This window comes from Sarcophilus harrisii, chromosome 2 (genome assembly GCF_902635505.1).
Source record: "Sarcophilus harrisii chromosome 2, mSarHar1.11, whole genome shotgun sequence".
Classification (NCBI taxonomy): domain Eukaryota; kingdom Metazoa; phylum Chordata; class Mammalia; order Dasyuromorphia; family Dasyuridae; genus Sarcophilus; species Sarcophilus harrisii.
Window position 1 is genome coordinate 632,402,618 of NC_045427.1, and position 14,409 is coordinate 632,417,026.

The window sequence follows — 14,409 nt, forward strand, 5'->3', positions numbered from 1 at the left end:
CTGTTGAACAAGCGTTTCTCTCCCTTCCCCATCCGAAAAAGAAAAGAAAAAAGAAACCATAGAGCCAAGCAATGAAATCCCCACATTTTCCGTGTCCAGAAATGCACGTCTCCGCATCTTGAATCCATCGCGTCTCTCTCATCAGGTGGGGAGATGCTCCATCGCTGATCTGCCGAGAGTGTGCCAGGCCCTTTCTTTTATAGCCAAGGAAGCAGAACCAGCCAAATGAAGTGCCTGCCTGCGGCAGCTAGAGAGAAATGGGGCCGATGGTTAACCAGGCCCCCTGATTGAAAATCCATGTTCTTTCCACTCTGAAGCAAAGCACCTCTAACCCCCAATAGGAAGGGTGGTTGAAAAACACCTTTCCAGATTGTTCAGAGGTCCCAGTCTTTCCCTAAGTGCCCCCCAAGTCCTCTGCATTGATTTTCATGGAAGCCAGGCCCTCTCCTGCCCTGTCAGGGGGGCCGAGGGTAAAGGCAGGGATGGCCCGGGGTGGGTCCGGGAGAACCCTGAGGCCACCTAGCCCATTTCCAGAGAACTCATCAAAGGCCAGACCCTCCCACAGGCCCAGAGGAAATTGTGGGAGACTAGTCTTTAATTATACCCACTCTCCCTGCAGGCCAATCCTGTCTCCCTATTGTGCAACACACACACACATACACACACACACACACACACACACACACACACACACACACACACTCAGCCAGTCCCAGGAGAACAGTGGGGGCCAGTACCTCCTGCTCGTGGGAGGAGGGGAGGTCCAAGATGGGACCAACAGGCTGGGCTGAGGGATTTGGAGATTTTTTGGTTTGCTTTAATCATTTCTGTCATAGCTCATTTGGGGTTTTCTTGGCTGTGCAATGGCACTTTGCCATTTCTTTCTCCAGCTCATTTTACAGTCAAGGAAACTGAGGCAAATACAGTTAAAGGGGTTATGTGACTTGACCAGGGGTACCCAGATAGTAAATATTTATGGCCAAATTTGAACTAGGTCTTCCTGACTCCGTGTCCAGCACCACTTAGCTGCCCCAGCACATAAAATAGACTCTCAATATAGAGAGTGTGTGGCAATGGAAAAAAACACCAGATTTGGAGTAAGAGGGTTTGGGTTCAAATCTTAGCTTTGCTGCCTGTTAGCTGCGTGACATCACATAAGTCTTTCTAGTCTTAATTTCCTTATCTGTAAAATTAGGAAATTGGAGAGGGCGCTAACAACCTGCAAGGCTTCTTGGGGAGCCAACAGCCTGTGAGGTTTCTTGGGGAGCTAATAGCTTATGAGGCTTCTTGGAGCACTGACAACCCAGGAGGTGCTTGAGGCACCAACAGCCTAGGAGGTTCTTGGGGAGCTAATGGTTTGAGAGGCTTTGTGGGGTGCCCATAGCCCGTGAGGTTTCTTAAGGTATTTATAGCTTGCAAAGCTTATTGGGGCACTGAGAGCCTGGGAGGGAGCATGGGGAGCCAACAGCCTGTGAGGTTCTTGGGGAGCTAACAGTTTGAGAGGCTTCATGGGATACCCATAACCTATGAGGTTTGGGGGGGCACTTAGAGGTTGCAAGGCCTCTTGGGGCACCCATAGCCCACGAGTTTTCTTGAGGTGCTGATAGCCCTGGAGGGAGCTTGGAGCACCAGCAGCCCACAAGTTTTCTTCCTCTGGATCTATGAGCACAGGACCGGGCTGACTCCCTTTGAGGAGCCCTGGCTTCCCCACTCCTTCTGCCTTCTTCCTCCCCAAACCATCCTGGGACAATGGGGATTGGGGCAGGAGTCACCCGTTCACCCTCTGCCCAGAAAGCTTTCAGCCTCACCGGAGAAAGCTCAGCCGGGTCAGGCCGGGCTCAGGAGCACCGGGGACAGCAAAGAAGGGAGCCAAGAATCAGGAAACAAGGAGCTGGCGGGGGGACAGCCCCAGTGCCTCAGCACAGTGAGGCAGCCAAGCCTTCCCTGCCCCTCCTGGCCCGGTGTTCTGCCTGGGGCTCTGGGGGCTTCATCCTCTCCAAGGCCCTGTGCAGGGAGGGCAGGGCCAGACCCCGGGCCCGGATCCCGGATCTGGAGCTTTGTCTTGGCACGCGGGAGCCCCGGGAGCCCAGGTCAGGGGGAGGCCTCTGAGCAGGGAATAGGTGGGTCAGCAGCTGTTCAGGGATTCTGGGCCATCCTCCCTGCTCCTGGGCCACATGCAGCTTTCCACATCTGGCCGCTTGATTCCACCAGGGACTTGGCCAAACAAGCAAGCTAGACCAGCCTCCTCCTGATGCCTTTTCCAGGTCTCCCCGGGTCCCCAGGACCACACTGGACTCCAAATAATCCCTCACCCTGGATTTTGCAAAGTGCTCCCCTCAAACCCCCTTGTGAGCTTGACAACTATGAGTGGGACAACTTTTGGAAGGGAGTGAGAGGGGGGCATTAAATCATTTCACTGATGTGATGCCTTCAGAAGGAGAAAGGCCCCTCTGCCAACCTAGACTGGCATCTGCTCCTCAATTTACAACCTCTTCCCTCCTGGCCTGAGCACTGAGAAGTTAGGTGATTTGCTCAGTTGTTCCATCAGTTAGTGTCAGAGGCAGGACTTGAATCCAGATCCTCCCAGCTCCTTTTCCACCACACCCAACTGCCTCTCAAATCTAGCATGGTTAGCTTTAATTGACAGTAGGGTCAAACAGGTAGAAATCGCAGCACAGAATTTGAACCCAGGGCTCATGACTGCCCATCCATCAGCGGTTCCCCCTTTTGCTGTACCCCCAGTGGCTTACAAAATATCTTGCATACAGAAAGTATCTAAACAATGCTTCTTAGATTGGAGATATTGGGGTACAGTAGAAAAAGGGGGAAAGGATAGATCTGGAGCCAGATGACTCTAATCTTACAGTAATACGCCAATACGAGCTCTGGCTCTCCTTAAGTTTTCCTTATATATCAGGATTATGGTATTGCAATCCCTCCCTAACAGGAAACAGCTGCCAAATATAGAGAAGATACTTAGAAAACCCTAAGGCACTAGCACACCAGCAGGTGGCTAATAAAGGATTGTTCAATGATTATGTAAATACAAAGCCCTTTTTTATTACACCATAACAAATGATTGCTTTTCACTTCTCTTTTACATATCCCTTCCACATGGTTGGGGGGAGGGTGCTCAGAGAAGGGGGAAGAGGTGACCCCATGATTGGGAAAATTTACATAGAATTTCTCAACCCTCCTTTCATACCAGAGAAGAAATCGTGTACATTTATGGTGTTTGAAGATAAAATATGTTGATATTATATAATATTATATATAGATATGAGTTTCTGAATGTTTTTCTCTGCCATCTGTCAGCCTTCAAGGCTCATCTTTAGCTTCTGCAAAATTCCCCCAAAATTCACATTTAATTTCTTATTAATTTCCAGATTGGGAAAGTCAAGATGTGTGAGGGACTATATTGTTTTCCCATTAGAAATAAGCTCTTTGAGGGCAGGCCCTGTTTCTCTTGACTGGTAAAGAAATATAGATTGTATCTCCTTCAATGCACAAAGCTTAGAGAATGGCTGGGGGGGGGGGAGAGGGGTCAGGGGGAGGGGAGCAGTTTGGTTGAGTGACTTGCCCAGGGTCACACAACCAGGTCCTCTGGAGCCAACAATAAAGTCGAGGTGCTGGGGCTCCTCCCACCCCCACACAACGAGCTCACTCACAATTAGGAAGGGAACAAACGAGAAAGATAGTGGGTAAAAAGGAAACTGAAGAAGGATGTTTAACTGAGAGGAGGACGTGGCAAAATGAAACTGAACAGGTCAAGCCAAGAGATAATCTACTCGGCTGACTCACAGGAAACTCGTGTTTCTTGTGGGTTTGGGGGTGTGCCTTAAAAGAGACAGGGGGCTGAATGCAGAAGCAGAAAACTCCAGGCTTTAAGGGTTTCAACAAAGTTTCCCCTGTTGCCTCATGGCCCTTCTTTCTCATCAGGGGTTCCCCTGTTTGGTTTGGGGCTGCCTTCCCTCCTCAGGCTGGGGAGAGCAAGAAGAAGCAGCTAAAGAGAGCTTTCAGTTTAACTGAGGTCCATTCCCAGTGAGAACAAGAAAGTCAGGTGTGGGACAGAACTTAGAAGCTCCAAGAAATAATGTCAGATCTGGGAGAGATCTTAAAACCTAGAACCCATGAGAACCTCTAAAAAAGAACATCAGATCTGGGAGAGATCTTAAAACCTAGAACACACGAGAACCTCCAAGAAAGAGCATAGATATTGGAGAGATCTTAAAACGTAGGACCCACAAGAACGTCCAAGAAAAAATGTCAGATCTGGGAGAGATCTTAACACCTAGGACATATGAAAACCTCCAAAAAAGAACATCAGATCTGGGAGAGATCTTAACACCTAGGACACACGAGAACTTCCAAGAAAGAACGTCAGATCTGGGAGAGATCTTAAAACCTAGAACATACGAGAACCTCCAAGAAAGAACATCAGATCTGGGAAGATCTCTCCCAGAGATCTAGGACACACAAGAATATTCAAGAAAGAATGTCAGATCTGGGAGAGATCTTAAAACCTAGAACCCACAAGGAGCCTTTGGAAAAACAAGCCCGCCAAGGCTCATGACGGAATCGATCCAGCCAATCTGGGAAGCTGTTTGGAAGCAGCCCCAAAAAATCTGACTCAATAATACCAATGCTAGACCTATACCCCAAAAGGATCAAAAGGAGAATAAAATGACTGCTAACTAGCGGCTCTTCTCATAATAGGGAAAAACATGGAAACTGATGGTGCCCATTGATTGGGGAAGCATTAAGCAAGTTATGGAATATGAGTGTTGTGCTGTAAGAACTGACAAAATGTCCCATTTCAGAGAAAACTAGGAGATCTTTGTGAACAGAGACAGGACAACAATTGATACAATATTATAAAGAAAAAAATCCTTTAGAACTCTGGTCAGTCCCATGACAGACCATGCTTCCAAAGAACCAGAGATAAGTGCATGAGAAGCAGAATGAGAAATCTATTTGGGGGATGTGATCAATGAGGGAGTTTGCTTCCCTTAAACAGGATTATTGATTTTAAGGGTTTTCTTTTTCTTTTCTTTTTTTTTTTTAATTCAAGGAAGAATCTGGGGGAAAGGGAGAAAATAGATGATTTTAATTTTTAGAAGAATCCTATTGAAAAGTTTAATGAACAAAACAATAGAGCTGGTGTTAGAACATAAAACAAGATAATGCGGCAGCAAGAGACTTTAGAACATGGATTAGAAAATTTTGAAACTGGGAGGAAGCAGAACATAGGACTGAGAATGCTTCAGTTTATATAAAAAGGAGGCAGTTGGAAAAGGTTCCAGTCCCAAAAGTTATTGTAGTCCAATGGGGGATAGAGATGAATTGTAATCATGGGAGCGAATTATCCGAGGAGGGCAGAGTTCCCAAATACCAAGGAAGAATGGGACTAGAAGAGGAAGTACACAGGATTATGAGTTTGATTGCATCCCCCAAACAAAGGAAAACTGTTTCATTAACACCAATCATGCATGCTCTGTCTTCCTTTTGCTTCTTCCACCATCCTTTCTCACTACCACATATTTGCTCAAGCCAGTCCTTCCACCTGGAACACCTTCCATCTCCAGAGCATCATCCATGATCCAGATGAGATCATCTGATTGATATTCTAGCAATCATGGCTCACAGGATCTAGATTGCAGCAATGATCAAGTCCTCAGCTCCCTTTTATGCAGAAGAGAGGAAGTAATTCATCCAAAGTCATGGGGATAGTACATGGCAAAGTCATAATTAGAATCCAGGTCTTCTGCCTCCAAATCTAATGGTTTTTTCCATTTACACTACAACGTGCTGCCTTCTTTAGGGCTAAGCTAAGGTTCCACTTCCTCTAATATGTCTTCTCGGAGCCCCTATTCCTGCCACAAGCACCTGTCTTTCTCATGTGATCTCATAGCACTTAGCATTCCTCCAATTTGCTCTAAAGAAATGAATTTGTAAGGGGCAGCTGGTGGCGTAGTGGCTAGAGCACCAGCCCTGAAGTCAGGAGGACCTGAGTTCAAATCTAACACTTCCTAGCTGTGTGACCCTGGGCAAGTCACTTAACCCCAACTGCCTCAGCAAAAAAGAAAAGAAATGAATTCTTTTGTGCCTGCCCTGGTGTTGGGTTCTGACTCTCATTCACCTTTATGCTGGAATTATGTTTTTGTCAAGTCTTCCTCATGGCCTAGATATACAATGATGCTTAATAATTACTTGGAGGGTACTACAATGCCACAGTGCTTGGAGTTCTGGGCCTGGAGTCAGGAGAACCTCATTTGAAACCCAACCTCAAATACTAGTTGTGTGACCCTGGGCAAGTCACCCAATCCTGTCTGCCTCAGTTGCCTCATCTGTAAAATGAGCTGGAGAAGGAAATGGCCACCACTGCAGTCTCTTTGCCAAAAAAACAACAAATGGGATCACAAGTGTTGGGCTGAACAAGAGCCAGTAAAGGTGTCCTTACCCCTGGCCAGGAATATGGCATTTATTGGAACCTGCTTGGTTCCGGACTTTAGCAAGAAATAAAAGAACAAAGGTCTTGCAGTAGAATTCTAAGCCTTCAGTCCTCTTCATCTGTCAAAGGATGGGCAATGAACACAGGGAGATCCCAGCTCTAAATTCTAGGACCTTCCAAGGAAGATTGGGAAGGAAAGGGGAAGAGCACAGGGAAAGAAAATCCCAGGGAGCATTTCTGCAGTGACTGGCGGCCACCGAGAGGTCAGGGGGCTTGACCGGATTGCCCAGGGCCACCAGCTGTGCTAGAAGCTGGCCTGAGCTCGCTGACTCACCCATTCCTGAGCAAATGAAAAGCAGAGCGCTTGGGGCGGGGGGGGGGGGTGGTATGTGGTGAGGTCAAAGCGCCCTGGCAGCGGGGCAGCCGCCTTTGGAAAGAGCTGGGCTCTCCTCTACAGGTGAAGGTCTGAGGGGGGAGGAAAGTGGTTCCAAGCACAGCAGAACATTCTCCCAGATGCCGGTTTCCTTGGAAGAAAGAAGGCAGGTCACCAAACCCTCCGCCTGCAGCCAGGGGTGGAAAAGTACACCAGCTGTTTGGCAAGTGGCAAGTGATTGAATCACTCCCATGTTGCTCCTGTGCTCAGAACACTCCGCTTGGTTCAGAGAATCGCTGGACTCAGACAGAATAATGTCAGAGGCCATCGGGCTGAGCCGCGGGAATCCCTGGTGCGAGGGACCCCAGAGGCGGCCGGCTCCCCGGTTACTGCCCAAAGATCCCGCTCAGCAGCCCCTGGGATGTTCTATTGGGAGGCTCCCCTACATCAGACCGAATGTGCCTGAGCGAAGCCATCATTGTCCTCTGGGGACCAGAACTACTAAGCTAATGCTTGTTAATGGGAAGGCTAATGCCGCCTCCCTCATTTGACAGCAAAGGAAACCGAGGCCCACTGGACACCATATCAGCAGCAAGCATCAGAGGCAGCTTGGAATCAGGTCCCCTAATCCCACCGTCCTTCCCTTTTAGCACCTTCAACTGACCCTGCTCCCCCCCTCACCCTGCTGCTTGCCCCTTTCCTGAATGGGCCCAGGTTTGGGGATGTCCTTCATAAAAGGGGCCCCAAAACGGTTGGGACCCCGGTGTGTAGCCTGAGAATGACAAAGGAACGTTGACACCCCGGCGGGGGATGGTGACAGGGTCCCCTCCCAAGACCATCCACACCAGGCTCAGTCACCCAATGTGCTCAGCTCCCTGGGGCATCTTCTCTGAGTCTAAATCCCCTTATCCGTAGAGAAGAAAAAAGATCCGGTGACAACGCTCGGCCACAGAGTTAGGAAAAACTGAGTCCAGATCCTGTCTACACTGGGGTAATTTTGTGATCCTAAGCAAGTCACTTAATTAACCTCTTAATGCCCCCGGACAACTCCAAGATTATGCATTCTCACCAATTCAGAATGAGCTTTATTTCTAACATAGTAAATCCCTGTAGATATAAACCCACGGAAACAAAAACTCTTGGACAGATCCTCAGTCATTTTTAATAATGGAAAGACACTGAGAATAAAAGTTTGGGACGCGCCGTTCTAAACAAATGATTGTGTCGATGTGGCGTCTGGTATCCTTATTGGGAATCCTTCATACGGATGAAATCCCAGGTCTTACTTTAAAATTCCAGGGTTAAGCTGCTGTTTTGTCCCCCCAAAACCGCAGAACAGCAGCTCCCTCGCGAAATTTGCATTCCTTCTTATATTTTTAACTCTTTAGACTGGTTTTCCTGCCAGACTGTAAGCTTTTGTCTAGTTCAGCATATAGTAGGGGCTTAATAGATGCTTGCTGGTGGGCTGGTTGACTCCATAACTCAAGAACTGGTGGCTTCCTGGGGTCATTCCTCCACCCATTGTTATCCCGGTCCTTCCACACCCTTGTAAGATGCTTCCTGAGTCACTTGGGCGCAAATAATCCCTCCAGAGCCCCCAGATAACAAGCTGGGCTTGCAGATCTCATTGGTCTGGATCAGTTTGATCCCCTGTGAAAGGGGAGGACAACAGGACTTAATTCAAAGCCTCAGAAGGAGCAGACGTGGCCAGTTGGGTGGGGGGCAGCAGAGGCCTTTGATGGGGTCCAGAATGGGGAACAACCACTTCCTCCAAAGCAGCATTCATTTAGCACCTACTACATGCCAGACATAGTACTAAACACTTTACAATTATTATTATCTTATTTAATCCTTATTTAAGCCACCCTGCAGTTGAGGAAACTGAGGCAATTAGAGATTAAGTGACTTGGCCAGGGTCACACAGAGGGCTACTAAGTGTCTGAGGCCAGTTTTGAACCAGATCTTCCTGACTCTAGGCCCAACATTTTGTCCACTGCATTCTCCCTGTAGTGGTTTACCATTTCCTTCTCTGGCCCATTTAACAGATGAGGGAACTGAGGCAAATGGGGTTAAATGACTTGCTTAGGGCCACATAGTTAAAAAATGTCTGAGACTGGATTTGGACTTAGGACTTCCTGACTCTAGACCTGGTACTCTAACCACTGAGCAACCCAGATGCTCTCCAAGTGTGTGATCTATTTGTGCATGTATATGTCTGATCATGAGAGAGAGAGGCTGGAAGTTAGATTTTAATAACCAGAGGGAACTCAGAGGATGAAAACTTCCTTCACCAGTAAAGATCAATAACTGGGCTTTAATTTAAGAGTTTCTGAGCAGTTTGGAGATAAATGTCCTGGCCTGGGATCACACAGTCTTTGTGAATCAGGGCTGGATTTGAACTCTGGTCTTCCTGGCATAAGGCTGGTCCTCAGAGAAAGAAATGGGCCCACCGGCTCTCAGTCCAGTCATCTCCCTCCTTCCCCCTCTTCGGAGGGGAAACCACCTTTGGGGCTATGTGTGGTCCAGCCCACAAGTCAACCTCGGGATCTCTTCTCAGGTTCTAAGAAACATTTGGGGCCAGGCCTGGGACAATGACGGCTCATTTGGTCACCTTCAGAAAGCCCAGGGCGAGAGTTCCTGGCTGCGTGTGATGTCTCTGAGACTCATTTTCTTTAGCTATAAAATGGGATACTGGCAAAGGCTGGAGAAACAAGCTGTTTATACCAGCCCTGTGTTCCAAGGGGTTCCAACCTCCTCCCCCCCCAATCCCAAACTCCGGCATTCTGAGCCATATTATCCAGCTTTTAAGGTAGGGTTTACTTAGGTTCTCATCCCCTCGCATGGACCTTTTACTTGGTAGGTGCTAAATAAACGTGTGCTGGACTGAAAACCGAGACTGCGTTTGACCCATTTTCAGCTTTCTGCCACTCAGTCCATGGTCAGACGCGTATTTGGTTTGCAAGCCCAGAATGTTTACACTCCACGGGCCCGGCCTTGCTGGGAGCTGAATTGCCGCTGATGGATGAAAGCTGCCCTCCCTGAGGGCCGAGCCTCTGGCGCCTGCCCTCCCCACGGGCCCCTGGGATCTGAGCCCACCCTTTGGTGCTGGAGCCACTCTTGAAGAGAGATGAAGTGGCTGCAGACAGTGTGGAGCTCGAGGTGGGGGGGGGGGGGGAAATCTCCCACTTCAAGAAGCATTTCCTCATGCCAAGTGGCCATTCCCAACCAGGGGGCTTTGGAGCCTTTAGTTTTACAAGTTACCAAAGACCCCAAAGAGCATCAGTGGATACGGGTTCGCTCTATTGATCTTTGCTCTGTTAGAAATGAAAGCACCTTAATAGCATCCCAAAGACAATTTTGACCTCTAGAACCCCGTGAAAGAGTCCCAGCCCCAGCCTCAGGTCCCCCCTTTTAGAATCCCCGGCCTAAATTAGCAAGAGGAAGTTTCAGTTCAAATCCCATCTAAATCATACTAACTGTCCCTTAATTTTTATTCAGTTTCCTCATCCGCAAAACCAGGATGACGGTCCCCAGCTCCCCGAGGGGACCGAGATGCTGCTGCCGTGCTTTGCAGGTAAATCCTTCAGGAATATGGAAGATGTAACAACAGTCATCATTGCCATCCCCCATGAAAAAAGCAGGATTTCCTCTTGTCCAGGTTCTTACTTAGAGCCGGTTCTAGAACAGGATTTCCAGGAAGCCCCCATCCCCTCCCTCCCCTCCCCACTGTGTGAAATTCACGCCACCGACTTTGGGGCTCCCCACCCCAGTCCGGGGCCTTCCTCTCTTACAAGCCAACACTCGGAGCCTTTGTTAACCTGGACTAAATGGGTCTATTCATGCAGTGATGGAGTGGCCAAAGAAGGGAGGGGAAAAGAGAGGGAGGGGGAAAAGGGGGGTCTCTGGCTTTTCATCCTGGGAGAGGCCCCACAAGTCCAACGAGGTTCACTCCTTTCTTTACAGCTGAGAAGGGGTGAGAGTCGGTGAGGGCTCCCACCTGCGAGTGAGCACAGCCTCTGGGAATGAAGGCCGAGCCTCAGACGGGAGTCTGAGGAGGGAGTCTGAGAAGGAACAATTGAGGGGATGGACACGGGGGCAACGAGGAGGCTCATGGATGTGGAGGACAACAAAGGGGAGACTGGTGAGGGGAGGAGGAGTGTGCAGTAAGAGGGAACATAGGGAAGGGCAAAGCTTGACACTGAGCTGCCAGGGGAGCCCCAGAAAATGGGTCAGTGCAACAGTAGACAGGACTGAGGCTTGAGCAGACTGAACAGAGAGAAAGGAGGCTTCCAGTAGGAGCACAGCCCTAGAATTAGGAGCTGATTTTACTGATGAGGGAGGGGATCTCTCCAAGATCACATGGTCCTCTGGTTTCAGACACTGGACTGGTTCCATGTTCAAAAGTGCAGCTCAAAAACCCAAACCTAAGCATGAGTGAACAAATCTGCCCGTGAGGGGAGCATGTATTTTTTTGTAAATGGAGAAACTGAGGCAACAGGTAAAGTGAGTGCTCCCGCACAGCTGCTGGGCCAGGTCAGCCGAGAGAAGCCTTGACCTCTGACCCTTCATTCAAACTTTGTCTCAACAGATAAAAAGACAATGAAGAACTGCTCCTTAGATCCTTGTTAGACCGTGTCCTAACAGGTAATTAATTCCCTACGCCCTCTCTGGCAATGTTCCCCAAAGGCACATCCCTTTCTTTGTACCACTTGGGGGGCAGCCCCCCTCCAGATGGTGGTCGCCTCGTTGGTCTCCAACTCCTCCTTCCCAGCCTCCTCCCAAGGAAGCCCCCTGGGACTGCTCCTTCTCCCCCACCCGACCTTCCTGTCCCTCTCCTGGACAGTCCTGCAAGCCCAGGTTATCCTAACGCCTGAGCCTCTGCCCCTTCTCTCAGCCCATCAGATGCCCCCCGCCTTCCCTGGGCTGCCACTGTGCCCACAGGGCCCATGGCCAAGGGGGAGGCAGCCCTTGCCACCTGCGTGACCCCTCCCCACCACCGGGCTGCAGCTTTGGGGCACAGAAGCTCTGGGGAACCAGCAGTCTCACGCCTCAGCACCCACAGGAGGCTGGGCCTCCCCTGCCTGGGACAGGACTCCAAGGCTCCGAGGCTCTGGCCCAGCCCGCCAGCTCCAGCTGCCCCTTCAAGCCCCAGCTCAGGTCCTCCCCTGTGAGACACTTGTGCACAAGGCTCACGCTTCCCTCTGGGACCCCTCCCACTTACTACAGATTGTGCTGCCATCATTGTTTGGGAGCTGTCTCCCCCGACTAAACCGTAAGCTTATGGGGGCCCATTTGTATCCTCTGGGGTTAGCCCAGGGTCCGGCACTTTTCGGATTCACCTGGTTCTGAGCCCTCTCCACTAGGTTGCCCCTTTTCAATGGGAGATACAACTGCTATAGCTCACAGTTACCCAGCACTTTAAAGTCTGTGCAGTAGACGGTATTTCACATGAATCTGTGAATAAAGCTTTAAATGCATAAAATATCCTTCCCAAACTACTTCTGAATAAAACAGCTCCTGGACTGCAGGTTAAACCATACTGCCTCTACAAGAGTATTGCTCTCCCCATCCCATCCGGGGACCTCCTTCCCTGGCAGCTGCCTTTGGGGCATTTCCTCCTCCTTCCCCAGGTTTTTGGAGCTGTTTCCTGGCACCTGGGCCCAGTATCCTAGATCAGAGGGGTAAGTTGGAGGTTCTGAGTTCATATTCTGCCTGCTACTCGCTATGTGTGTGACCACTTCTCTGGGACTCAGTTTCCTCATCTGTAAAATGGGCTGGTGGACTAGAGGACCTGCCCCACAGCCCCGCACATCCACACACAGTAGGTCTGCAGTGTTTGTCGCCGCGAGTCCAGCCAAGGCTGAGGGGGGGGAAGGGGATGAAGCCTTCACAGAGCGATGCACATGGGGGCAGGGAGGGCCAGGAACATCAAAGGCCCGGGACTAGCCACACCCCCGGAGCCGGATCCGGAGCCCGGGACACGGGTCCTTAAGAAAACCATCCTGGGGCAGCGGCTGCCGGGGGCCCCGCCCCCTCCCCGCCGGCGCCCCGCCAACCGCGCCTCCCTTTACAAGGCGGTTTATTGTGTGAGAAAGGTCCCTCTCAAAGCTCCCTTTATGAGTAACGCAGGTCCCCCAGCCCATCCCCCGCCCGGCTCTCGGGAAAGGAGAAGCGGCCCGGCCCCTTCCTTCTCCCGGTAAAAGGGGGAGGAGCCCAGCAGGGGGGGGGGGCGTTCCGGGAGGCCGGCGGCGCCGCGGGCGGGCCGCTCTGCTGCTCCTCCTACAGGAAGTCCCCCAGGAAGGGCCCGGGGCTGAGGGTCCGCTCCCGCCATCGGTAGCGCAGCCTGGACAGGGACGTGTCTTCGATGGCCTCGAACTCCGTGAAGCCCAAGTGGTTGAGGATCTCGTAGACTCCGGCCTTGGCGGCCACCTGGGAAGAAAGGAGATGGGCCGGGAAGGAGGCTGGGGGAGAAGGGGGGGTGGGGTCGTGGGCCCGCGCTCCCACCGCCTTACTCCTCCTCCCACACCGTCTCTGTCCCCCTCACGACCCCCCCCTCCCCGTCCGTTCATCCTGCCAAGGACAGACAGCTCGGGGCCAACAGGAAGGAGGCAGGAAGAAGGGGCTCCGGGCAGAACTGGGCAGGCAGAAGCCAGGGAGAATAAAGGAGGTCTGCAGCCTAGACCCCATCCACCGGCATCTCCATCCGAAGGGACAGTATCAGTAACGCACTTAGCCCGGTGCCGGCATGCAGTAAGTGCCTAATAAATGCTTCTCCCTTCCCTTCCTTTGCAGTCATAGAATTCTAGACAGAAAGGACGGGACCACACATGGCTGAGGAGTCCGTTACACTTATCAAATTCCCTTTCTCCAGATGGAGAAACCCAGGCACAGGCCTAGGGGAAGCCTCCCAGGAACGGCATCTTGGTCCCTGGAAAAATTAGTGGGTGCAGGGAGAAAACGGGGGAGATTGGACCCTGGGCTCTAACATAGGCCCCAGAGGAAGGGCCATCGGAAGCTGGCCTTCGCCTGGAGGAAAGGGCCTCTAGAAGCACAAAGATGCGGGTTCCAGTTCTGGCTCCACCATTTCTGTGCTGATGATGCTGACAGGAACCGGAGAGAGCAGCAGGGACAGGGGAAGGCCTTTGGGCCGGAGGGCCCAGGGACTTGGAGCGGAACCAGGGGCCTACCATTGCCATCCCATTTCCATGACAGGACAAGGAAACATGGCAGCCACTTCTATAAAGTACAGAGCACTCTCCCCACCAGCCCAGGGAAGGGGACACTAAAAGTCATCTCGTTTTATGGACAGGAGGTTTAGGACGGGGACAGAGCAGCAGAGGCGGCGGGTGAGCGAGTGCCAGCCGGACCTGCGTGTCCTGGCCCCAAACGCCGGCCTTTTAAAAATGAACAGGCACTGGGCTGTTCTTCAAAAAAGTCTCATAGACGCCTTTTGTTTACAAGGTTGATAAAGATGGTTTTATAAGATTTATATGGATTTGTTCATCTAAACACCCTGCTTTTGTGTGTGTGTGTGTGTGTGTGTGTGTGTGTGTGTGTGTGTATAAGACCCAGTGATTCTGGCTAT

The 14,409-nt window shown here is 50.9% G+C and overlaps 1 protein-coding gene across 1 annotated transcript in view; it reads right to left on the bottom strand.

The window, feature by feature from the left end:
- Positions 1-9,118: 9,118 nt before the first annotated feature.
- Positions 9,119-14,409, bottom strand: part of PALD1 (phosphatase domain containing paladin 1) — a 77,608-nt gene continuing 72,317 nt past the window's right edge. The window contains exon 19 of the mRNA XM_031949383.1: positions 9,119-13,253. Coding sequence (XP_031805243.1) covers positions 13,104-13,253 — 150 coding nt within the window. The 3' untranslated portion in view covers positions 9,119-13,103. The remainder of the gene's footprint in view (positions 13,254-14,409) is intronic.